Source organism: Phaenicophaeus curvirostris, chromosome Z (genome assembly GCF_032191515.1).
Source record: "Phaenicophaeus curvirostris isolate KB17595 chromosome Z, BPBGC_Pcur_1.0, whole genome shotgun sequence".
Lineage (NCBI taxonomy): Eukaryota > Metazoa > Chordata > Aves > Cuculiformes > Cuculidae > Phaenicophaeus > Phaenicophaeus curvirostris.
The window spans coordinates 39,656,491-39,682,101 of NC_091431.1; the positions used below are offsets into that span (position 1 = coordinate 39,656,491).

The 25,611-nt window shown below is 37.7% G+C and overlaps 1 protein-coding gene across 2 annotated transcripts in view; it reads left to right on the forward strand.

The window, feature by feature from the left end:
• Positions 1-25,611, forward strand: part of PIP5K1B (phosphatidylinositol-4-phosphate 5-kinase type 1 beta) — an 89,171-nt gene that overhangs the window by 58,026 nt on the left and 5,534 nt on the right. For both annotated transcript variants that reach the window (XM_069881206.1, XM_069881207.1), the window contains 7 exons: positions 457-756; positions 9,331-9,542; positions 11,841-11,924; positions 12,025-12,073; positions 12,603-12,687; positions 13,526-13,681; positions 14,425-14,569. In XM_069881206.1, the coding sequence (XP_069737307.1) occupies positions 457-756; positions 9,331-9,542; positions 11,841-11,924; positions 12,025-12,073; positions 12,603-12,687; positions 13,526-13,681; positions 14,425-14,569 (1,031 nt within the window). The remainder of the gene's footprint in view (positions 1-456; positions 757-9,330; positions 9,543-11,840; positions 11,925-12,024; positions 12,074-12,602; positions 12,688-13,525; positions 13,682-14,424; positions 14,570-25,611) is intronic.

A 25,611-nucleotide genomic window follows, 5' to 3' on the forward strand; every position in this document is an offset into this window, starting at 1 on the left:
TCTTTTGGCACTAATCCTCAATGTGAAAAGCCTGAAGGAGACAGGGATTCTGTTTTTCAGAATCCAAGTCAAAGTAATGAGAACTACATTTAATCCTTCCAGCAGGTGGATGTAAAGGTTGTTCAGGTCAGAATAAATAAATTAAATCTTTGGGAGGCTTTTAAGTTTGGCCTAGTCTGCTGTTTCATGGGATGCACGGAAGAGAAAATTGGAATCAATGCAGTTACTGCTTTGCTCTTGACCTATATAAACTCCTGGTGAAAAGGCAATGCCGTGCTGGCTTTCTGAAATACAAAGCCACAAAGAAAATAATCTGGTCAAAGAAATTATACTGAATAGGAAAACATGACAGTTTTCTTGATGTTTGTTAATATCTTTTGGTATTAAAAAAACCCTTCCTTAAGCATGGAAGCTTATTGTAAAAAGACACATTTAACAATATCTCTTTTGTTTTAGAATCTGAACCAGAATCCAAGGACTCTTCTACCCAAATTTTATGGGCTGTACTGCGTTCAGTCAGGAGGTATTAATATTAGAATTGTTGTAATGAACAATGTTTTGCCACGAGCCTTGAAAATGCATTTCACATATGACTTGAAAGGTTCTACATACAAACGGAGAGCATCAAGAAAAGAGAGGGAGAAGTCCAACCCTACATTCAAAGACTTGGATTTCTTGCAAGACATTCATGAAGGGTTGTGCTTTGACTCTGAAATGCACAATGCACTAATGAAAACACTACAGCGGGATTGTCGAGTGAGTAAAAATTACTATTAAGACTTCTATATATACTTCCATTCTAGATTTACCTCAGCAAAACCAAGAGCACGACATGGCTCTATGTTGTTTGACCTCTGTTCCTTTTCCATGCAAATTAATTAGGGAAAACTGTGTATGTCAAAGCACTGATGAAATCTGTACTTCAGTTAAGCTGTTGGGATTTGAGATCATGGAATCATAGAATGGAATATCCTGAGTTGAAAGGGATCCATGAGGGTTGTTGAGTCCAGCACTTGGCTCCTCACTGGGCAATCTGAAAGTTAAACCATTAATCTAAGAGTGCTGTCCAAGTACTTAAATACCAACAGGTGTGGGGCCATAACTGCTTCCCTGGGAAACTTGTTCCAGTACTTGACCACTGTCTCACTGAAGAACTCTTTTCTGATATCCGACCTGAAATTCCCCAATGCATCTTTAAGCCATTCCTGTCACCAGGCACCGGAAATTAGCCGCACCCTTTCTGCTCCCCATCATGAGGAAGCGATGTGGTTACCCCTCTGTCTCCTCTACTCTGAGCTGAGCAAACTTAATATCCTCATCCACTCCTCACAAGCATACCATGTGGTCCCTTTATTGCCCTCCTTTGGACACATTCTCATATTTTTCTATCTTCCTTATATTGTGGAGGCCAGAACTTCACACAATACTAGAGTAAGGTTGCACCAGTGCTGAGTATAGTGGAGCAGTCGCTTCTTTCAGCCAACTGGCTATGCTGTGTACTTAACACACCTTAGGATACAGTTGGCTATTTTGGTCACCAGGGCACATTACTGACTAATTGAGCTTGCCATACAGCACAACCCTCAAATCCCATTCTGAGGGCTATCCCCCTGTTTGTCTGTACATCCAGGCTTACACTGCTCCCTCTGTGGGAATATGGATGAATACAGAAAAGTATTCCCATACAGGTTTTTTTCAATTGTTGTTCTTGCTGTCCATTAATTTGGAGATTTAATGATTTTTTTTTTCTGAGGCACAATAAATAGCCCTATGGTACCATTGTTACTTTATGTAGAAATGCAAGCTTAGTAGTACTTCAGTAGGTCTCCCTCTTTGTAAGTTAGCAAGAACTAGGAGTAGGGGTGGTGTGTCTAGTGGCAGCAGTCTGGAGCAAAGTAATTTCTTTCTCAGCTCAAAGGTACCTCTTAATGTCCACGTAACATTTTCAAGGCAGGAGAAGGATATTTGTCATTGACCTTTGAGAGGACTTAAGTGAACAGAGCTAGTGCCTCTCATGGATGGGGAGAATTGTTGTAAAATGAATTTTTTTCCGTAGCAAAGATAAGACAATATGCAGTAGTAAAAAGAGTTTTTCAGGTCTCTCAGTTTTGCAAGATTCACAAGAGTTGTGAAAAGAAAAGATTGACTTTGTCTGGGAGGAATCCTAAGTTTCATTATAAAACAGCAGAATGAGTAGACTGAACTCACTCATCACATAGAAGAGGTATCCTGAACATCAGTTTGTTGTTCACTGCCACCTGTGGTGCAATGGAAAGCATTGTTTTTTGCACATGAATAGTACCTTTTGTTTTGTTATCACAGAAGTCTGCAATGCCTTGGTATGCTTGGTTTGTAAAGCTGGGTGACCTAATGTTCAGCTGCATATTCAGTGTGAGACATTTGTTTAACACTATGCATTGTTCTTTCTTTAGGCTCATGCAGTGAGCATTTTCTGAACTCCTGCCATGTGTGATAATGCAGAATGCATCAGTGTGTCCCATCTGGGTACCTGGGTGCCCTTCTGTGTGTTCCCCCACCTGTCAAAGGTTACTTACCCAGTCAAAGCCTGGGGGATCTATTGTATAGAAAATAATAAACAAAATCTAGAAGAGAGAATTGGAATGAAAAATAAAAACAAGAATCAGTCATTTAACTGTTACATGTAAAGGGGACTCCTACTGGTTCTATGAAAGTAATGGGTAAATTCTGTCTATGTTATTTGAGCGCTGAACTAAACATAAGCTTTTTAAATGTGTAATCTTAAATTAACAACTTAAATACCTTAAAGTACAGAAGAAGTGGTAGCTCTTTATTAAAAGAAGAAAGGAAGGCGGTCCCTTCTAAAACTGGTAGTGTCGTGGTTATACAGAGATACTATTCTACAAATTTTTCTCATCTTGTTACATAACAAAACACGTTGATATAACTTTAAATAAGAAATATGAATTTTGGGAGAGTAGATAATCAGAGGAATTCTGTATTTGTAAATCTTTGCTTCACATGCTCACACAGATGCAGTAAATTCTTGAATGTCTACTAGTCATATGCAGGAATTTGGGGATTCTGCTAAAAATAACCTGATTGTGTTTTCCCCTTCCCACCTGTAGCTGAATCCTAGAGGAATGGGTATTGAAAAGTGCTAAAAGGAGGAGTGTATGTAAATGTAGTTAGGGCAAATGGAAAAAAAATTTCCAAGTGTTGCTCCCCTTTCTCTTTACTTTGCTGTTACTGTTGGCTTAGTAAGGTGGTTAACTTTATCCACTCAGATAACCCCCTTTTTTTTCAGTCAGTGCTCAATTCCCAGTATTTCTTCCTCTTGGATAAAATTTTTCATGTATATGAATACTGGAGATGAAATCTGCCTATGGAAATCAAACTCTATTTATTTATCCTGAAATCCGAGATAAAATTGCCCAGCAAAATTGCAAAGACAAGGTATTGACAAAACTGAAATTAAGATTTTTTCCCCTCCTATTTAAAAAAGTGGGGAAGAAGTCAGCCAGAGTTTACAAGAACGCTAATGATATTAATTTGTTACTTAAGGATGACTTTTTTCTTAATGAAGCTTACTTAAGAGCCAGCCTATGAACTCAAAACTATTTAACTTCTCAGTTAACTTGATGACCTTAGAGATGCTATGATACCTGTCACATTTAAAGCTAGATTAACGAATGTTGCTTTACACAGGCTAGGCAACTCACTTAAAATGAAGGAATTTTGTTTCGCCCTAAGTAATTAGATTTTCTGTCTCGATAGGAAGAGTGGTTTTTGAGCTATCAGTTTTAAGTACTGATGACCTAAAAGTATGTGTAGTATACATATTTTATGATTTCTTGCTGAGGATAGCTCTTTGAAATTCATGAGGGTTTCTTTTTCTCTCTGTGAATACAGCTGATACTAGGAAGTGTGTTTTAAATATCTTTGCTGTTTATTTCTTCGCTTTTTCCTTAAGGCATGTCTTACTGCAGATGAGGAGACCAAAACTTTTGCTGATGGATGAACTTGGTGACTTTCCTCTGTGGCAGAAAGCTTGATTAATTTTACATTAGAAAATTAGGATGATGTTTAGATGACTTATGGGAGTATTGTCATGATTATTTAGCTAACATTACCACTCCATCTGGAAGATTAAAGTTTGAACAACGTATTTTGTCTAGTGATCAAAGCAGGAGTTCCAGCCATGGGAACAAAATTTTGAATTTAAAGCCGAACAGCAGAATTCAGCTGCTTCTTTTATAGGATTTCTGTTCTGATAATTTAAAATAGAAATCAAGCCTATTTATTGCAAAGCTGCCCTTCACCAGAACTGTTTTTAAGTTGATGCAGTACTGTTATGGTTTCTGTTTTATTTTTTGCCTTTTTTGGACAGTTTGTATCAATGTTTGGAAATAATCCTGTTTCTGGAAAAGCAAAAGGCATTGTTCATTACGGGTGTTTTCTATATTTATAAGAATTTCATGGAAATGGTGAGGAATGTTCTAAGCAAAAGTATGTGGTTACCCATTTTTCATTCCTAAGTTAAATATTAGGACAATGAACATATTGATACCTATATTGCAAAATATATGTTATGGAAGCAATGACAATTAATGCACTTCTGGCCATACAGTTTTAAGAACAACAAAATAGTTTCAAAATGTTTTTACTAGCGAGAGTTGAATGGCTTTTTAGAGTCTGTGTTTTTCCTTTCTTGTATTATCACTCTGGACTGTTCTAAGGAAATCGCATTTTAAAAGTCTTGTTAATGGCCTGACTAACAGGGAAGCCTCTAAAGATGAGGAAATTCAAAGGTAATGACAAAGAGAATTGTATGTGATAAGTTTCAGGTCTAGGTATTGCTTTCATCACTGTTTTAGCCAGTTCCTGCAAAAGTCTCAAGGTTTGTGGCGTGAATGCATATCTCTTTTGTGATGAAGCAACTGTGAAAGAGTTGCTTCATGATGGAATTTATTCACAGGATTTTTCAAAACCCTTAGTAGTAGGTGAGTGTTGTTGGTTTCCTTGTCTTTTTTCTACTTCAGAAGGTCTACACAGATTGTTCTTTAACCCAAATAATTTCAGTGTCACATTCTGCAGCATGTCCTTACAAACACTAATGGTGGCACAACTTGAAGGAATATTTAACTGCATCATAGCACACAAATAATTTATGGCATTGCATGGAGGTGAAGAATGTACAAATCTTAGATGAAGGATCTCTTTGGCAGAAATGGTAGTTTGAGGAAAATAGACGTAGAATGTACTGCAGATCTCTTGTATCATTATGTATTTTCACTCATGTCGTATCAATTGAAATACCAAATTTTTCTTTATTTCTACTTTGAAAAACAGAAACCAGCTGGTAATTTTTAGAAGTGCTAATTAACAATGCATTTCAAGAATTCTGTAGAAAAGAGAAGTAACTCCACCTATGCTTTTGGGAGGCTGGCAATTTATTTTCTTGGGATAGATAGTTTCTAAACCAGGCCCATCATGAGGCATTTGACATTTGTACATTTGTTTCTAGGAAATGCTTATTTTGTGAGAGATAGGCCTTTGTTTAATGGGGTTTTTATATAGCTCCTTTATACATTGGAGAATTATCACTGATTCAGTGAAAATAAGTTGTCTTTATGTTATGTCATTTCCTGCGTCCCATTTCCAAAATGCTTGTAGGAGTGGAAATGTTTTCATGGTTATCCTTTTAGTCTTTGCATTTCATCAGCTTGTGAAACTATGTTTTTAGTAGTTTTCTCCTTGATTCTTTTATGGAAATTATGTGCTGACATTGAGTTGTTTCGCATGGTTTGTGATGTGAATGCAGGTTTCTGTCAGGCAGTACACAGCTTGGGCTGCATCTAAAATAAAAGTGAGATTTATGGCAGAAATATGATTTTGCTGTATTACTCACTGGCTGAGATAGTTGTAACCATGTTTAAGGTGATTCACAGAATGCTTTAAGATCTGATTATCTCAGAGAAAAGAAAATCTGATTCAGGGAGTTATTTTTCCATGTTCCTAAACAACATATTTTGTGATGCCATTTCCCTGAGGTTTTAATGTGGTATGAAAACAAAATATTGCTTAAGGCTAGAAGAGGATGAGTGACACTTCCCACCTTAAAGATGTCAAAGCAGCCAAAGCCAGCCTTGCAAGCAGTGCTTACTGGCCAAGTGACAACATTGTGTTGGCAGAATCAGTGTAGCTTGTGAAGTAACACGTACAATGATATGAACAACTTAGTTTTGATTTAATGAATCTCTACTTGTCATTATCAATTACAACACTTACTTGTGCTGTGTACTAACAAATGAGAATATTCCTGCTGAAATCTGCAAGTGCTGCTGTGCTAGCAAGATGCATTTCAGAGCTGATAAATGTGTCAAATTTGCGTTTCTCTAACTACCTGAGGGTTGTATTTCTGGGAATTAATGTTTATTTCTAGTGATCTCACGTGGACAATATCGGATGTTTTACAGGACTTTCTCCTTTTGCTGTGAACGTAGCCTTTTAATACTATGATTTGTTTGAGTGTGTTTTCATTAGCTTTAAATTTCATTTTGATACCTTTGTAGCAAAAACTTGCTGCTGCTTCTCAAAAACAGCTCCATTTAAAATCATCAAAGCCACTTGCAAATAACCTTCAGCCCAGGAAAAGATTTATGCCTCCTTGTGTTCTCACAATATGCTGCATGTTCAGCAATAACTCAATGTGCTGCATTCTGTAACTTTTCCTCGGTGATTAGTTTGTACAACTGTATGTACAAAATATTATTTACACATTAAAAAATAATCATTTTTTATTTTAAATATTAATGGTGATACATTTGTGAGAACCCTTCAGATACATTCACTGGGAGATCCTACTGAGGGGAGTAAAACTGTTGTCATAATACAAACTGAAGAGTTTGACATGAAGTAAGATTTGTTGAATGCTGATTCTTGAGATTCTTCCTTGTTATTTTGGTTAATTTTTTCCTACCAGAATTTTCCTTACAGGCAGGGGACTAAAAGATGCTTAGATCTGGTCAATAGATATGTATTTGCATTAAGAGTAGCTGATTTGGTTATCAAATTTCTAAGGGAGGTAATCAGAACTATATATAAAACCAGTAGGCAGACATGGGGGCAGATCACGTTATGATATCCTGCAGACATTTTGTAGGATAGACAATCCTGCCACTGATTAGGACCTTGAATAGGATGCCTGGGAAACAAGGGCTAGAGCTTGTATGTTATGTGCTGTTTGTAAGAATTTGTACTGCAGTTAATTCATTGGATGTGCAAGTGTTTCCATTTCATAATGAATTGGAATAGCAAAATAGCTACTTGTTTTTATGATGGTCATAAAGAGCAAAGATATGTTTAGTCCATTGTATAGCGCAAGTAGTATGGGTTTGTCAGTCGTGAACTGATGCAGTCAGAAGGATGAATCTTATCATATAAGAGGTGCCTGCAAAAAAAGGAGGAACACTATACCACAGCCTTCCACAAGTCTACATCCATCCTAGATGTAGGTTGTGTTGGTTAAGTTGTAATGTATCTAATATAATCTAATTCATAAAGGTAGTGAAGGTTGAAGGCGGAGTTGTCAGCAGGAATGTTTATAACTGTAAAATAAAAATGACAATGCTTTTTACAAGCCTGACTAGCTGTTGTAATCTGGTTTTGCATGAACAGTGTTGCTGACTGTACTACTAAGGCAAGTATTTTTACAGAGAATGAGTTGTATTTTCTTTTTTCAGACTACCCAAAATCTGCTTTCAGTATTTGGTGGCAAACATTCACTGATAACCTATTTTTAATGGATATATTATATAGTAATTTCTTTTTGAGACAGTCTGAGTAAAGGTAGCTATAAACACACAATAAAATAAAAAAATCTAGAACTTATTTGGCACTGTCTGTGCCTTTGTACCTGTTAGATGCATTGTTTTTGTAATTTGTGATCGTAAACCAAGAATTAATTGGACACAACATTCCCACACAATGCACAATAAAATTTCATTATCTTTTTGCAGGGTAATTTAGAACATGCTTTTTAGTTGTGTCCAGAAGCCCTGTGTGACTTCTGTCATCACAGGATGCTGTGAAGAGCTGAGGGTGCTATGTTAGCACCTTTTTCTTCTTACATTTGAACTAACCCACCCCTGTGCAGGATTACTCTGAACAAGACCAAGCCTGCAATTTCTTCTAAACTCCTACTTTGTGTCTGGAAATCTGACTGAGGCTATGCCTTTCTACACTTAGATTGCAGTGTGTTATGCTTGCTTCTTCACTTAAAGTGCTTACAACAGTGCTAAAATTAAGGCACCATGTTCCTTGTGTAAGATAAGTGCCAGAGATTGAGAAGAATTCAATTTTATTGTGCCTTTAACTTCTACTTAATATAATTAGTGCCTTAGTACAGATGGAGTGGAGCAAAGCTTTCCTACTTCTTTGCCTACATACTTGGGGATTGGACTTAAAATTATCTCTAGGGATCTGTTAAATAGTAAATTCAATTTGATGGACCCCTAGACATTTCCTTGCATTTTCTGACAAATGTAGTTATGGATTTGCATAGTATGTCCTTGAGTTCACAAGCCATCTCCATATTTTGTGTAAATATATTTATACTATGACAGTCTTCATCAAAATTACATACCTGGACTTAATGTTCTTTGTCATCTCTACAAAATCAGGTTTTCATAGAATGCCAGTTAGGAAGGGACCTCAAAGATCATCTCATCCAACCTTTCTAAGTGATCTATTGTTGAAGTGAGATGGCCAAGCACCCTGTCAAGCTGAGCTTTAAAACTGTCCAGTGTAGAGGAATCCATGACTTCCCTGGGGAGATTATTCCAATGTCTAACTGTTTGTATGGTGAAAAATATTCTTCTGGAATCTATTTGGAATCTCTCCAGGAGCAACGTATATACATTACCACTTGTCTTTTCCATGTGACTCCTTGTGAAAAAAAGAGTGGTCTAGGCAAGTCTAGAACGTGCTTTAGTGGTGATTTAAAGAATGTCTATAGTTCATAAATGTATGGTAGAACTGGCAATTGGTTATTTACTATTAAATAGAAAAGATTCTGACTGGACATAGCTTTCTTGACTAAAAAGTAACATCAGGTTATGTTTCAGATATACATCTTTTTCTCCTAGTTACAAGAGCATTGAGCTAATTGGTTAGTTAGTGAGTTATGTGGAATAGTAAAATATTTTTGTTTAATTATAATTAAAGTGCAAGAGAAACTTGTGCTTTGAAGGCCTTTTTTTACTTAGGGTTTCAAAATGCTGCTGACTAATTTGTGTTGTATGCAGGGGTTTTTTTGTTTCAGTACAAGCTTTTCTTCTTTGCTGATAGGTTCTAGAAAGTTTTAAGATCATGGATTACAGTCTACTACTGGGAATCCACATACTGAACAGTAACATGAAGGAAAAAGAGGGAGAATGTTCTCAGAGCACATCAGATGCAAAACGTCCTGGAGGGCAGAAGGTTCTCTATTCCACAGCCATGGAGTCTATACAGGGCCCTGGGAAGTCAGGGGAATCCATCACTGCAGAGACAACAAACACGTAAGTGGTGTAATCTGCTTTTAAAGTTACTATTAAGACTTGCACATTGAGTTTCTTCAGTCTGTGCCACTTGGTATTGAGAGTCAAAACATTCAAGAGTACAGGACATTTCAAAAACTGAAAGATTAAGCCTTTTTTTTTTCTATTTTCCAAAAAAAGTTGCACCATCAAGATTTACTGCAGAGCAGGAAATTAAAACATTAGTTAGTAGTTCGATCATCTTTATATCATTAGCAAATTTGGTGAGTTCAGAGTGACTTATGTTTGAAAAAGTGCATTCATTTATAAAAGAGATGTTATGAGACAGCTATGACAGGAGTCCCAGGTGTAATCTAATTTAACTGACAGCAGCCTGAGGAGCCATAAGCATAAACTATTTATTGGCATTGAGATGGATATTCTTAGAGTGGTTATTTTAATCTCAAAATAGTGTACTCCATATGTATAACTTCATTTCCTGAGATTAAGAACCACTCCTTTCCTGTTAATTTTCTATGTAGCAAAAACTGCAATAGAAATTTTAAGTATATAGACAATACTCTGCATCATTCTCATTCCATATAATCAGTCCTTCATTATAATGAGGATTTAATTTCAAATTAAGGATTTGTTTACTATTCTACTGGTTTTCAAGGGAACTGCCTAGGTAAATACAACTGATGTTACAGAAACGTGTGCTTAAACCTACAGCAAACAAATGGGATAATTAGGATATTTAGCATTTATAGAGAGTTTCCAGGTGTTCAAAGCTCCAGAATATTAAATCAGACAGAGGTGAATTTCACTCAGGTTTTTTTTACATTCACACATAAGATAGTGAATACTTGTGTGGTGGCAGAGGTGTTGCACTGATATCTTTGGGGGTGTTGAGTTTTGATTTTGTTTTTTAACTAAAAGTCAAAGCTGATATGGATTATCCAAGTCCCTGTGGTTATTATACATGGAAGCCCACCCTGGGCTTCCGCATTGCTTGAGCTAATGTACTGCTGCCCAGATCCTGAGCTGTGCGGTACCACTACTGAAAGCCTACTGGCACAGCTGAGTCCTTCCTTGGCCCATCTCCTCTCTGATACTGATATAACTAATAGTGTGTTAGACCTCACTGAGGTGGGTGAAAATAATCCTAGGTCTTATAAAAAAGACCCATAGGTCAGTTTTCCACTGTGGTTCATTATAAGGCCGTACAAGCCTGAGGATGAGAATGGATACCCAGCAGCAATAACTGCTGATTTTACTTCCAGGAAAAGCTTACAGAATATAGTTTTGTAAACCACTGAACACTTCTGAATGTCTGACCTTTTATTTGAGCTGGACTTTATTATAACAGGGTTTTACAGTAATTTAAGCGTGTTCTTACATTGTTTTCTTTTTGTCTAGAATAATAAAAAATGCCCCCTTCCCCCGCCCCCAAAAAACCCAAAACTGAGTAGCCCTGTTTTGTCAGAGGAAGGGACCTACCATGCTTTAGTGGCAGAATGGGGAATATGCTCTCTCAACTATGTTTTAATAGCTATTTCAGGTGTGTATTACTTGTTTCTCAAACTGTTAAAAAAGATATGAAGGTATTGCATGTTGCATCTTCAATCTCGTTTTATCTTCTTATTTTGTAGTGGGTCCATCAATGTCAACAGAAGCTGACAAACTGAAAGCTAGATTTCAGTTTCTGGTTCTAAAATCAATGGACCATTTTTTCTAAGTGGTGGAGTAGGAAGAGATGATCTTAGGATGAGCAGTTCTTTAAGGTCGTGGCTGTAAATACTCTGAACCAAGGCTCAACCAGGCAGCTGGTGCTTCGCAGCTTGCTGCTGTTACTTTTTCTGTCCCTAATCTGTCTGTAAAGAAATTTTGGAAAAGGATATACTTAATTTGTAGTGAAAAATATGCAAAACAGCCTTTCTAGACTAGTAGTAATGTGCAGGCTCTCTACTGTTTTGTTTCATGTGATCAGTAAAGTGACAAAATACTCCTTTAGCTAGGCAAAATTATTCATATTCCTTAGTTATAAACTGCTGTATACTTTTTTCTGGTTTTCAGATGGTCTAAACTTTTCCAATACTATCTAAAAGTTATCCTAAAATACTAATTTATAGTGGTATTTACTGTTGCGTCCCAGGTACTTTAGGTTTGCCATTTAATATCAGTTATATGCAGTGACCCATATTTGATGAACTTTGCACTGTGGCATCTAGCTTTAATGTGCATCTTTCTTTGGGTTTGCAAGCGGGTACAGTTCACCTGCTAACTGATGATTAGAGATATCTTTAAAGATAAATCTAACTATGTTCTTGTTTCTCTTAGAATGGGAGGTATTCCTGCTAAAAGCCATAAAGGAGAAAAACTGCTGCTGTTTATGGGTATTATTGATATTCTCCAGTCTTACAGGTAAGTTTAAATTCAAATTTTTAGTGAATAAGCTCTTCTGAAACTACTTTAAAACATGGTAATTTTATAAAGTAGTTGTGATTTGGTTTTGTATGCTTAGGTTAATGAAGAAGCTGGAACATTCTTGGAAAGCTCTTGTTTATGATGGGGTAAGTAGGTTTTTTTGTATTTTTTTAATTGCTGATACGTTAGCTAACGGAACTTTGACTTGCATTTACCTGGAAAAAGCTAGGACTGTTATTTTTGTAGCCGACCATTGCTATGTAGTTTGTGCTGTTACTGAAATCTTTTAGGTCTGTTTCTCAATACATGTTCTGATTTTATTTGTTGGTCTTTCAAGAAGCATCTAAAATGATCAGCTTGATGTGCAAGAGTGTCCAACTAGTAACTCAGAAATGTACATGATGTAAAAAAAAAGCATTTCAAATGCTGGGAAGATTTTGCAGGGTATGGCTGTATAATTCATAACTCATAATTTCATAAATGAAATACTTAAAGAATAGTTCTTGAAGAATTAACCTTTAAAAAGGAAAAGCTTTTTAGGGTTCACTTGTTTTGAGTATGCTTAACATGTATAGTTTACCTGAGATGTACAGCTTCTTTCCTGACACTTTGTGATTTACTTATGGAAAATGTGACTTATGGAAAATGTGACTGAAACCTTTTTGAATCTTATAGGACACTGTTTCAGTTCACCGACCAAGTTTTTATGCAGATAGATTTTTAAAGTTTATGAGTACAAGAGTTTTCAAGAAAGTTCAAGGTAAGACAGTTGTTGCTTTTACCCTTTTAGATATTTTTATTATCATTATCTTATAACACTCCTGTCTTGGCAATAGAAAAATCCTTTATTCAACATCAAATGGCACATACATAACCAGAAGTTGATATAAATTTCATGATCTAATGATGTGTCCTGTCCTGCATCTGTTATTCACAGGACTACTCCCATTGTCATTCATTTATTTAATTTGCAAAACTAAAGATTGTTTACATACCACCTCTAGTATGTTTGAAAATATACACATTTTTCCCTTTAATATGGATTTCTTCTTATCCACTTTAGTGAAGAAAAAAGCCATCAACATTTGGAAGTTTTTGTTTTACCCAAACATGATGTTTGGTGCATGTCACTGAAGTGGATATTCTGCAATAGCACAAGCATCATTATACAGCAGTAGTTCACAGATCAAGGAGATTATCATAACCCTTTAGAATACTCCAAATGTCTTTTCAGATTTCCTATCTTCTGGGTGTTTTTTTCTGTATCACTCCGTCTCTGTTTGCATGGGTTGATACTCTACCGATTTGTGACTAAGTGATGTATAAATTGGTTAACTGACTAGATTTCTTTTTTTTTTTGTCTAATGAGCAGTAGGCAGCCCCAGAAAACTATAGAAGTACTTCACTCTTATATAAAACAACAATGCCTTTGGCTCTAGTTTTAATATAATACTTGATAATTTGGCTTGTATCTGGATGTATTCTTTGTCTCTTTTTAGAAAATCTAGCTTTATAGATGGCTTGCTTTTCTATATGCTGTTAGTGATGTGCAAGGAGATAAGATGACATTCAATACCTATGTTCACTTGGTAACGCAGCTATAAAGTCTTCACCTTCAAAGAAATGGTGCAATTCCATCACAGCCCTAAAAGCAGCATCACAAGAAATAGTGTGTGCGGTTAGCCAGGAGTGGAAGGATGAAAAGCATGACATTCTTGCTGAAGGACAAAGCTACGCCAGCCTTGATGAAGAAGGTAATTTCTTTCAAATCAACAGCCTAAACAGTGTTCTTAATGGAATTTAGTATAAGCTGCAGAACTCTTCCAGTCTGGCTGATGTTTCAAAACTTCAGTCAGGTTATTCTCATGGCAAGAGGTGTTATCTTTATTTGGCAGAATGGACCTTCAGGAGCAAGAGAAAGTTAGAATCAAGTTTAAAGTATGATGTTAATCTTGTGGATTTCAGGGGATCCTAAAAAAATTTATCTAGCCCAACTACCAGATTAAAGCCAGAGCAAGTGCTGCTCTTTTCACTGACTTTGAAACAAACATGTCACATGAAGTGTTTTGAAGCTCAGTTCAGTGTTCCCAGAGTCTTTCTGAAGAGATAGTCTTTGCCCCTTCCAGAGCACATCTGCAGCTAAGCTTGAAGGACAACCAGCTGCCTAATCCCATCTGAAAGCTGGGTCCTTGTAGTGTGAGACCAGTCCCAGAACTTAGATGAAATAATCAGATATACATACCACAGTTTAATGTTTGAACTTAGGGTTCCTCTCTGTTCTGTTGAGTGTACTGGATAGCAGCTGAAATTCGCCCTGTAACGCAAAAGAATGTGGATATGGGCACATGAATATTACAGTCTCATCAATTCAAACATATTAGGAAGCTTCAAGAAGCTGTTCAGAGCACTGTGTAACTCCATACATTTACATGAAGGATTCTTGAATTTGATTTGAAATTAGTTTTGTTAATGTCATTCTTTAATTTTGTGTATGCAGTATTAGGTTCACGCCACCGGCCAGATCTAGTGCCAAGCACTCCATCTCTGTTTGAAGCAGCTTCCTTGGCAACCACAACTTCTTCTTCTTCTCTGAATGTAGATGAGCATTATCAACGTGATCAACCTATGTTTTATTCTAGCAGGTAAAGGCTGTATACATAGCAGAGGATTACCCATCATTTTGCTAAAAATCTGACAATGTGTGCAATGGAAGGAAGCTCTGTGAAAGTAAAAGCAGAACAGTCAAGTGTCTCTGTAACTAACTCTTAGCTTCTCCAGTGAAGGAGAGGTGCTGTAAGCCCATAGGATTTATTATGTATTTGTTTGTTATTATGTGTATTACATTTGGGGTCACAAAATGGAAAGCATAAACACAGAAAAAATGTTATAGTATACTTGGAATTTTTTGTTATGTTCCAAAACTAAACTGGACATCAAAAACTTGCTTTAGGCATTTCAAACTGTGCCATAAACCAAGCTACATTAACACCAGGGTTAAAAATACTTGCTGTAACCTGGCTGTAGTCTAAAACAGCTTCAGAAAACTTTGATGTGCTAGGAAAATGGACCCATTTACAAGCTGATCTTTATTCTGAGTGCACAGTGCACAATGATCTGCTTTATGTTCTTTTGAAATTACTATTTTCTGAGGTTAATTTCTATGAAACTTCACGCATGGGTGTGATTAGAGTCTATCTGATTTTAAATCAAGAATGCTAAAAAAAGAAGAATCTCAAAAAAAAAGTTGTTCAAATGCTTATAAGCAAGCTTGTATGCGATTTGAGTTGTGTTTGAATGTACTTCAGCCGTGGTTGTTCGGTAATTAATGAGAGATATCTGTGTGTGTGGCTGTACTGTGCCCTGTACATCTGATTTATCATAGAATCATATAATCACCAGATTGGAAGAGACCCAGTGGATCATTGAATCCAACCATTCCTATCAAACAGTAAACCATGTCCCTCAGCACCTCGTCCACCTGTGCCTTACACACCTCCAGGGAAGGTGACTCAACCACCTCCCTGGGTAGCCTGTTCCAGTGCCCAATGACTCTTTCTGTGAAAATTTTTTTCCTAATGCTTAGCCGAAATCTCCCCTGGAGGAGCTTGAGGTCATTCCCTCTCGTCCAGTCCCCTGTCACTTGGGAGAAGAGGCCAGCACCCTCCACTCCACAACCTCCTTTCAGGTAGTTGTAGAGAGCAATGAGGTCTCCCCTCAGCCTCCTCTCCTCCAGGTTAAACAACCCCAGCTCTCTCAGCCGTTCCTCATAAGGCCTGTTCTCCAGCCCCCTCACCAGCTTTGGTCGCTTTTCTCTGGACACACTCCACATGCTGTGTTGTGTGGTCTTGGCCTGCTTGCTGATCTCTTTAACTTTGTGTAATATTGCAGAATAGCCATTTCTTTTTCTGTTTTTGTCAAAAAGGGTAAACACTGTGAATTCAATTGTCTCAGATTCCATTTGGAATAATTTGGAATCTTGGACAACGCGGTGCCTGTATAAATTTGATAAGCTTACACATGGGCCAAAATGTAGTTCTTTACTTTAAACTGCATGTTGTCTGAAAAGATCAGGTTATTTTAAAAGCAATATCAAGGCAGTAGGATTTTACCTCCTATTACAATTTGAACAACTGAATTTTCATAAAAAATAAAATTACTTGTATAGTTACTTGATCAAAGTGATATTTGCAGCTTCCATTTTCATTAGGTTGAAATAAATCTCACTGATGTGGCATCTCCCATAGGCCTGATGTTTTGCTGTAAAAATTTAAAGTACAGGGTGTAATAAAGATGAAATTTTAATTACAGAGCCATCACAAGTAATCTCAAAACGCATCTACATGAGCTTTAGAAAATAAAATTAGTAATGAATGTACATTAGTTGAAAGAGAGCTACTTCAATTCAACTTCTGTCATTCTTGCCCAGTTTGTGACAAAGTTAGCTGTAGGACTTCAATATTCCATGATCTTTTAACAAAGAAATAAGGTTATAGAGTACTGAGGTTTTAAATTTGCTTTAAGTATCCAATAAAACTACAGAACTACTTTGTCTTAGCATTAGTCAGCAAAAGAGAACTGAAGTGTTGTCTGGAGAAAGAATTCAGATTTACCACAAATAAATATTTAAAAAACACTTTACTCTCCATAAATAGATTGTAGAGAAACTCTGTGGGTAAGTGCTTTATATATTCTTGTAAAGATATTCCAGAATAATTCTAAAATAAGAAAGACTTCAGCAGATCTACACTTTGATTGTATATTTAGACTTGTTTACTCTCCAGTTGTGATTCAGACAATGAAATAATCTAAAATGTTGTACACTTTGTCAGCTATGCAATTACCCTGCACATCCTTATCTTAAAAAGTCAGATTGGAAACGTAGTGCCTGCAGTCCAGGTTTGAAAGGACACATTCTGTAATACAGCAGACCTTGCATGGGTGTCCATGAATGTATAATGCTCTCCATGGCTGTGTCAAAACAAAAGGCCGTGCCTCGTAGGCAGGAGATCTGCCATGATGGCTGACCAGGTAACATCCTTGCTGGTCTAGCTGTATCCTCTTCAGCTGGGACTGGGTGGCAATTTTTTCACCTGACCAGGTGCTGGTTCATGTCGCAGTCTTAGGACAATTCATGAGGATTCACTTCCTTGTCATAGCTAGCAGCTTTCTTTTAGGATTTAAACAGAAGCTGCTAAGCACAGAATGGTTTGGGTTGGAAGGAACCTTAAAGATCATCCAGTTCCAAGCCCGCTGCCGTGGGCAGGGACACTTCCTGCTAGACCAGGATGCTCAAGGCCCCATCCAACCTGGCCTTGAACACTTCCAGGGATGGAACAGCCATGATTTCCCTGGGCAACCTGTTCCAGTGTCACATTGCCCTCATTGTGAAGAATTTCTTCCTAATGTCTAATCTAAATCATCCCTCTTCCAATTGAAAGCTCTTTACCCTTTGTTCTATCACTACATGCCCTTGTAAAAAGTCCCTCCCCAGCTTTCTTGCAGGTCTCCCTTCAGATACTGGAAGGCTGCCATAAGGTCTCCTCAGAGCCTTCTCTTCTCCAGGCTGAACAACCCAAACTCTCTCAGCCTGTCCTCATAAAGGTGGTGCTTCAACCTTCTGATCATCTTTGTAGCCCTCCTCTGGACCCGTTCCAACAGCTCCATATCCTTCTTAGGTTGGAGGTTCCAGAAATGGACACAATACTCCAGGTGGGGTCTCATGAGAGTGGAGTGGAGAGGCAGAATTACCTCCCTCAGCCTGCTGGCCACGCTTGTTTTGTTGCAGCCCAGGATACAGTTGGCGTACTGAACTGCAAACATGCATTGCCAGCTCATGTCAAGCTTCTCATCAGTCGGCATCCCAAGTCCTTCTCCATGGGACTACTCTCAATCACATCATCCCAAACCTGTATTGAAACTGCATGATCATTATTAAACTAATTTTCCCAAGATAATTCTGGGCACTTGTGTTTTTGTATCCACCTCTGCTTTCTCCATCAGTGCAGGGAGGTCCTTCTGTCTTCATGGCAGTAAATAATACATCCAGCTGAAGTTTTATTTATGTTTTTTTGTGGTACGTTGGAGGAACTTGAGTCCTCCCATGAGAAAAGCTGCCAGAGAAATAAAACTACCAGAAAACCCGTGCTACAATGATGCATTGAGTTGTAGATGTCTCTAGTTTTTTCTTGCTGGAGTTGTGCTTTTGAGTATTACAAAATGTTGTGATGCAGAATTGATCACTTTGCCATTTGTCTGTGATAAACAAACAGAAAACCTGGAGCAGTATTTGAAACAAGGCCTGAATGAAATATTTGTTTACAAATGTGAGCCTGCTTTGTCTTTGTATGTGTAATTGGCTATGACACTATGCTTCACATTTTTTTAATAGAATTAAAATTTGGTATCTTCTTCATCTTTTTCCTCCTTCTTCAGAGGGCCCTGTCATAAAGTAGTGATTATGTGAATTTCCTTGTAACCAGTCAGAAATTTCTGGTTTAGGGTAATAAAGAGCAATAATCCTGCATGCATAGTAGTAACACTGTTTCTGTACAGCTCCTTGACTCCTATTAATGTTAACAAATAATATGCCCATACCAGTGAGAAGACAGGTGCAGTTATTTGCCTCATTAAAAAGAGAGCCATCGTACTTCTGGATACCTTGGAGCATGGTCTGTGTTTTTAACTGTTTTTTCAGAATTACTCTCAGTTTCTATCCACTGTGAATGTAAACATTCTTCAAGGAGAGTCAGATGGCATTCTATATGAGAAAGGAGCTCAGCACCATCTTTCCATAAGATGACTCAGCACTTGTGATGGGAGGCAAGGAACTGCTGCCAGTGTCGTGAAGCAGACAGTGGTGACTTGCTGAGCCAGTTGGCTCCTGAGACTGTATTCATGTGAGGAGGGTTTATGTAGACCTGGCTTGGTACTGTTTAGAACTAGCATAGATTACGCAGAGCAGCATTTAGGGACTTGTGATTAAAGCAAAAAAGAGAGCCTGAGCAGCAGTTGTAAACATAGAGCTTATTAGGAGTGTTCTTCCAGACTGCTAGATGATTATTTTTCACCAATTTATTCTTTACTCCGTAAAGAGTTAGAGGATACTCGAGGTGTTACCCAGGCAATATGAAGAGGAACAGGTGAGAGTAGTGGGGAAGGGAAAACAGCTGTATTTTTCAGCACAAAAGGAAATCTATCTAAAAAAAAAGGAAGTAAAAAGAAAAAACGGACAAACATGATGTTACTTAGCAAATGTAGGTTTTCCTGTTAGTCAGAAGACAGCTGGTTTCTGTTCTATCAAGCTGTTTCTCAGTCAGGTGGCTCTGTCATAAACAATGCCAAGGATTCTTTTATTAAGAAAACAGAACTGACAATTTATTGCTTCTATTCAAATTTTCAGAGTTTTTCCACTCATCCTCAAGTGGATTTATATTTGGTGCAGAGATATTTTAATACCTAGAAGGTCTGCTTTCCAGTAGAATGTTGTCCCCATTCAGACAACAAACCCTCAGATTCCCTTGCAGAATAAAGGGTCGGAGGGAGGACCCAGGGAACTACAGGCCTGTCAGTCTGACCTCAGTGCCAGGGAAAGTCATGGAGCAGGTGATCTTGAGTGCTATCATGAAGCACATGCAAGAGAATCAGGTGATCAGTTCCAGTCAACACAGGTTCATGAAAGGCAAGTCTTGCCAAACTAACCTGATCGCCTTCTATGACAAAGTGACTCGGCTGCTGGATGAGGGAAAGGCTGTGGATGTGGTCTTCCTGGACTTCAGCAAAGCCTTTGACACAGTTTCTCACAGCACTCTGCTTCGGAAACTGTCAGCCTCTGGCCTGGACAGGTGCACACTCTCCTGGGTGGAAAACTGGTTGGATGGCCGGGCCCAGAGAGTGGTGGTAAATGGAGTTAAATCCAGCTGGAGTCCAGTGACAAGTGGGGTTCCCCAGGGCTCAGTGCTGGGTCCAGCCCTGTTCAATGTCTTTATCAATGATCTGGATGAAGGCATTGAGTGCACCCTTAGCAAGTTTGCAGACAACGCTAAGCTGGGTGGAAGTGTTGATCTGCTGGAGGGTAGGGAGGCTCTGCAAAGGGATCTGAACAGGCTGGACCGCTGGGCAGAGTCCAATGGCATGAGGTTTAACAAGGCCAAATGCCGGGTCCTGCACTTGGGGCACAACAACCCTGTGCAGCGCTACAGACTAGGAGAAGTCTGTCTAGAAAGCTGCCTGGAGGAGAGGGACCTGGGGGCGTTGGTTGACAGTCAACCGAACATGAGCCAGCAGTGTGCCCAGGTGGCCAAGAAGGCCAATGGCATCTTGGCTTGGATCAGAAATGGCATGGCCAGCAGGTCCAGGGAGGTTATTCTGCTTCTGTACTTGGCACTGGTGAGACCGCTCCTTGAATACCGTGTTCAGTTTGGGCCCCTCACCACAAGAAGGATGTTGAGGCTCTGGAGCGAATCCAGAGAAGAGCAACGAAGGTGGTGAGGGGGTTGGAGAACAACTCTTACGAGGAGCGGCTGAGGGAACTGGGGTTGTTTAGCCTGGAGGAGGCTGAGGAGAGACCTTATTGCTGTCTATAACTACCTGAAAGGAAGTTGTGGAGAGGAGGGAGCTGGTCTCTTCTCTCAAGTGGCAGGGAACAGGACAAGAGGAAATGGCCTCAAGCTCCACCGGGGTAGGTTCAGGCTGGACATCAGAAAAATTTTCACAGAAAAGGTCATTGGGCACTGGAATAGGCTACCCAGGGAAGTGGTTGATTCACCTTCCCTGGAGGTGTTTAAGGAATGGTTAGATGAGGTGCTCAGGGGCGTTGTTTAGTGGTTGATAGGAATCATTGGACTCAGTGATCCAAGGGGTCTTTTCCAACCTTGTGATTCTGTATGTTCAATTTTGAGTCCAAATACACATCTTTGAAATGGTTAATTGCCTTATCTTAGGAAATTCAATACTTAAATGTGATAACAGGGATTATTTTTATAGCAGAAGTGATAATAGGGTTCCCCCCCTCCAGGTAAAGTACTTACAGTGATTGATTAAATCAAAGAAGACAAATCTGAATGTCATTAACTGTTGTTCAGTTATATTGCTTTTGTGAAGTGCTGAAGGAGGTTAATGCCTTTACAGGTGGTTCTTGAAATGTTTTAAACAGGAATTTCAAGTCTCTTTCCAGTGTGTCTTACGGCAGGTCTAATCTCTTCAAGTGACAAACCCAACAAAATCCCTTGATGCATAAAGGAGTACTCCATTTCTCTGTCATTAGGGCAATGCCAAAATAGCATGGGTTATGTAAGGAAGATGAATTCTTCTGTTATGTTTGAGCCTAGGAAAATAATCTATATGAAACATAATTATTGCTTCTCCTTATGTATTGTGTACTTCTTTTCTGTTAGGTATGTATGTAGTATGGATTTCTGCCTTCTCTTTTCTCTTCTTTCTGCTTTTCTGTATATTTTTCAACTGTTCGTTTGCCTTACTGTTTTTCTGTTTGCATTGCTGTTTTTCAGTGCAGACCACATGAAATTTGAAGGCTTTGATGAACTGTTTGGTTTTGGTTTGGTTTTTTTGTCTTACATGGTCAAAACTTCCTGAAATATCCAAATCTTGAATTGAAATGTCCCCTGTCTTGATATTCTATCAAACATCCTAGCTTTTCAAAGACAGCTTAGAAAATAAAAGTAAATTTTGATGTTTTTTCAGTGTAAGAGATTTGAAGGTATTAGAAATATTGTTGTAAGGATACTTAACCATACCTTTTGCCAGTCTGGTTTTCTGTGTAAACAAAGTTTTGACTTAAGTTTAAATGTTCTGTCTCTCCATTCACTCACCGTCCTTAGCTTCTGAAGCTTAGACAGATTTGTCTTAGACTGATTCAAAGAAGACTAAATTCATGCAAGCTTCATGAAAATGAGCTCTACTTGAATGCTCTAAGTCTGGGAACAGATACACTGAGACACTGGGGGAAGCCCCATGGGAAAGAAAGAAAATTTGACTATGATTGAAGCAATGTGTAGTTGTGCCTTAAAGGAAAAAACAGCTTTCCCAACTCTTCTGCGGAGGAGTTACTTTTGCTTCTTTTTTTCTTCTGTTTAATTAAAAACCCAGATGAAATAGACTGCTTTAGTAATAGGAGAGCAACAGCACAGTTGAACATGCTCCTTGTGGCTGTCATTACTGAATGGGAGAAGATAATAGTAAAAATGTTTTTTGCTTGGCTTTTCTTTCTTTTTTGATCTAAAAATTGAAACTGTTGAAATTGTGGAAAACCTCTGTTTCACTGAAGTGAAACTTCATATGTATACCTAGTATGATCGTCCCTATCTTGTGGAGTAGTTTTAAGAAAGATTAACTGAAATTTCCTTTTCCTGCTAGCTTTTCACTGAATTCTAAGTTGTAATCTGAGTCCCTTTTGTAGCCAGAGAAATACTGAGTAATCCTGAAATTCAGTGTATATGGTTAAGGATTATTACTTCTTAGTGTTAAGTATGAAGTAGTTAGTACCAAGGGATCAGGGAAGCATCTAGATTTCCTGAAAACTGAAATGGAGTTCTTTCTGCATTTAAAGTTTTCTGAACCATTTACACAAAATCTTTTAATCATAAAGATGTTAGGGAATCTTTAATAATAAATGAGTCTGGAAAAAAATAATGTTGTTTTGTTACAAATCTTGTTTAAAGTAGTCGGTGTGGTTATAGTGCTGCTCTACTGATGTATTATTTAAGCATGTGAAACCACTCTTATTAGATTAAGTATTTTCTTCACATAGGTATTTAGATTCAGTATTAAATACCATATAGCAAAAGAATTCAGAATAGACAGTAACTCCAGCAAAGCAAGGAGAGCTGGCTGATACTCAGTTGTAGAGTATTGGTTTGCCTTCTTATGTTCTGAGACTTCTGTATAAAATAAAGGCTAAAAACTGTAAATAGAAATTACTAGTAACTGTGGCAAAACTAGAGACTTAATATTTTGCTATAGCATATTTGTCTTTATTAGAAATTCTGAATAATTTTTAATAATTTAGCTGTGAAGGTTGGCAAGAAAGCAGAAACAAAGATAAGTTTTTTTAGAATACCCAGTGGGAATAGCTCCTTAATGAAAGTTTGTAAGATAGGCAAGTATTTTGTAAAGCAGAGGTTCTGTCCCTAGAGCAGATCAGTGCTGTCCTGAAAGGCAAAAGTCAGTGTCCCTGACAGTAGAAGGACTGACAAAGATGAAAGGACTGTCAACAGAAGTTTCTCAGTCTGCTTTGAACAAGTGAGCCAGAGTGGTGGTTTGTAATCAGCCTGTAGTGACCTTTTTATTCCACCTGTTCCTGCTCCACATCTGTGGGTATATATTGGTATGTAAAAGTTACATCATTTTTCCAGGAAAGTAGCCTCTGTGATTTCATGGATGACTATATTTCCTCTCAGAACAGCTCTAGAAAGAGTAGCAACACTATGTAGCTCAACAGGATATTAAGCAAACATAATAATTAATAGACAGGAGAGTAGTAAATAAATATAGTACACTGTTTGCATCATATCTGTTTAATTTTTTGCTCAAAAGTACTATCTTAAAGTTTCCAATAAAAGTTCTGGTGAACAACAACATGTCACCCCCTGCTTTTGAGTCTTTCTTCAATTCTAGTGCTATAGTGGTAGGCAATCTTGAGGCAGAGTGAGAAGACTTGGCTCTTTTCAAAAGTTTATGTCGTTTTCAAGACGAAGAGACCTTCTTTTGTAAAATGTTCACAAGTTGGCTCCGTCCATTTAGAAGAATGAAAACCTCCTGAAAATTTGATGTTCTATTTGCAGCAGGCCATTGTAGATCTGAGGTTCTGCTGATATTCGTGATGTCGTCCGACTTTGCCATTGGGTAATTAGGATTAGCAATTGTTAGGGAACAGACTTTGGTAGTTGTTTCAAAGAAATATTAGCTCAAGAATGTGTCCTTCATCAGAAAATATATATGTGTGACTTTTTTTGGGGTTTTTTTTTTTAATTTCACTGCTGTAAATGTAAAACTAGCATTATATATCTGAAAGCAGTGAGTCTTGTCATAATTTGCACCAAATTGCAGTATCATGAAATACACAATGTTGCTTCATATTTTGGTTGTCTGTGCTGTGTTCGCTTGAGAAATACTACCATATTGTAAACCAGTCTGCAGAATTATTATAACCTTCCACTTTATAGAGTGAGTTGTCACTTCTGTGTTTGCTAATTTGATGGGATCCCTTGACTCCTTGCGCTGGGTGAACAGAATGACATAATGTGATATTGCAGTCTGAACAGTGTGTTGGTTTCCTAGGTGTTTTTTTTTTTTTCCTTTTTGATACATTTTAAAAGCAGCCTCTTAGGTTGCTGTGAGATTTCTTGTGAAGATCTCTGCATATGTACTGAAGTAGGAATGCCTCTGTCTGTGCTTACTAAATTAGTTGGATCTAGTCCTATTCAGCAGTTGAAGCCCTGTTTGCAGCACTTTTTGCTGTAAGTTGTTTTAATAGAGCCCTAGAGAGATCATAAATGTTTTCCCTCACAGGGGGAAAAAAAAAAAAAGTGTTTTGTAAATTTTTTAGCCAGTGTTTCTGGAAACAACTTGGTTGTTGATAAGTAAAAAGAAAGCCTATACTTTTTTTTAACTTGAAATTTTAAAGTTAGTGTTCAGTTAAATACACAGTTATGCACGTGAAACTCCAATGATAACAGCAGCTATTTAATACCTAAGCAAATGTTTTCTTGACTGAATATGTCCCTCTGTATGCTGTTTTTCCTCTTCCGTACTCATCCTTGCAGTCTAATTTCATTACCTTATTTTCTCCTGGTGAAGGAAGATCCAGAGGAACTTCTCAGAACACATTTCATGTGTAGGTCCCTCTAAGGGTTGATAAACTCTGTGTATTTCTCAGTGAATTTGGATCTTAGTCTAAATTACAAAATACTGAGTAATGAGTTCTTGAATTCTGATTGCTTACACCATCTCTTTTCAACTACATACATATGTCAGGTACAAAAATGACAGGTCTCGTTATTTTAATTGGCACCTGTGAAGTTTTATAGGTTTGTTGACTGTTGTGAAATTTGTGCTTACTGTGATGTTCACTGATTCATGTGTCATTGTTTGCTGTTAGTGTGAGTGTAGTAGCTCGGACTTACTGTCAGACTCCTTTACTTGAAGCAGCATTTAGATGATCAGTCATATCTGTTGTTTTCATAGCTCTGTAGTTCTGATGCTTGTCAACAGTGTTAATGGACTACTACAAGGGAGTTTTACCATGTTTGACCTACTTTTTTTTTCAGACACATGTAATTTATGAAATGGATTGGGTTTTAGAGGTGATGTAATATTTTTACATTGTAAACATTAGACTAATTAAAGCATTTAGTTCAACAGATCCATAAATACCTGTTGGTTCCTGTTCAAGTGTATATGTATGCAGGTAGTTTTTCCACAACAGCTGGAAACCTTAGAATGATAGTTTTACTGCTCATTTATCCTTCAAGGCATTTTTATGACTATGTTACAGTTCAGCCCTGACCCAGCTAATTTCAGCAGCTAAAACCACAAAGTCGGACTCCCAGTTCACTTCCCCCTCCATGCCCATGGAAAGGAAAATTACAGGAAAAAGACTTGAGGGTTGAAAACTAGAACTAGAGTTTTAATAAAATAATAATAATAATGATTAAAATAATTAGAAAGT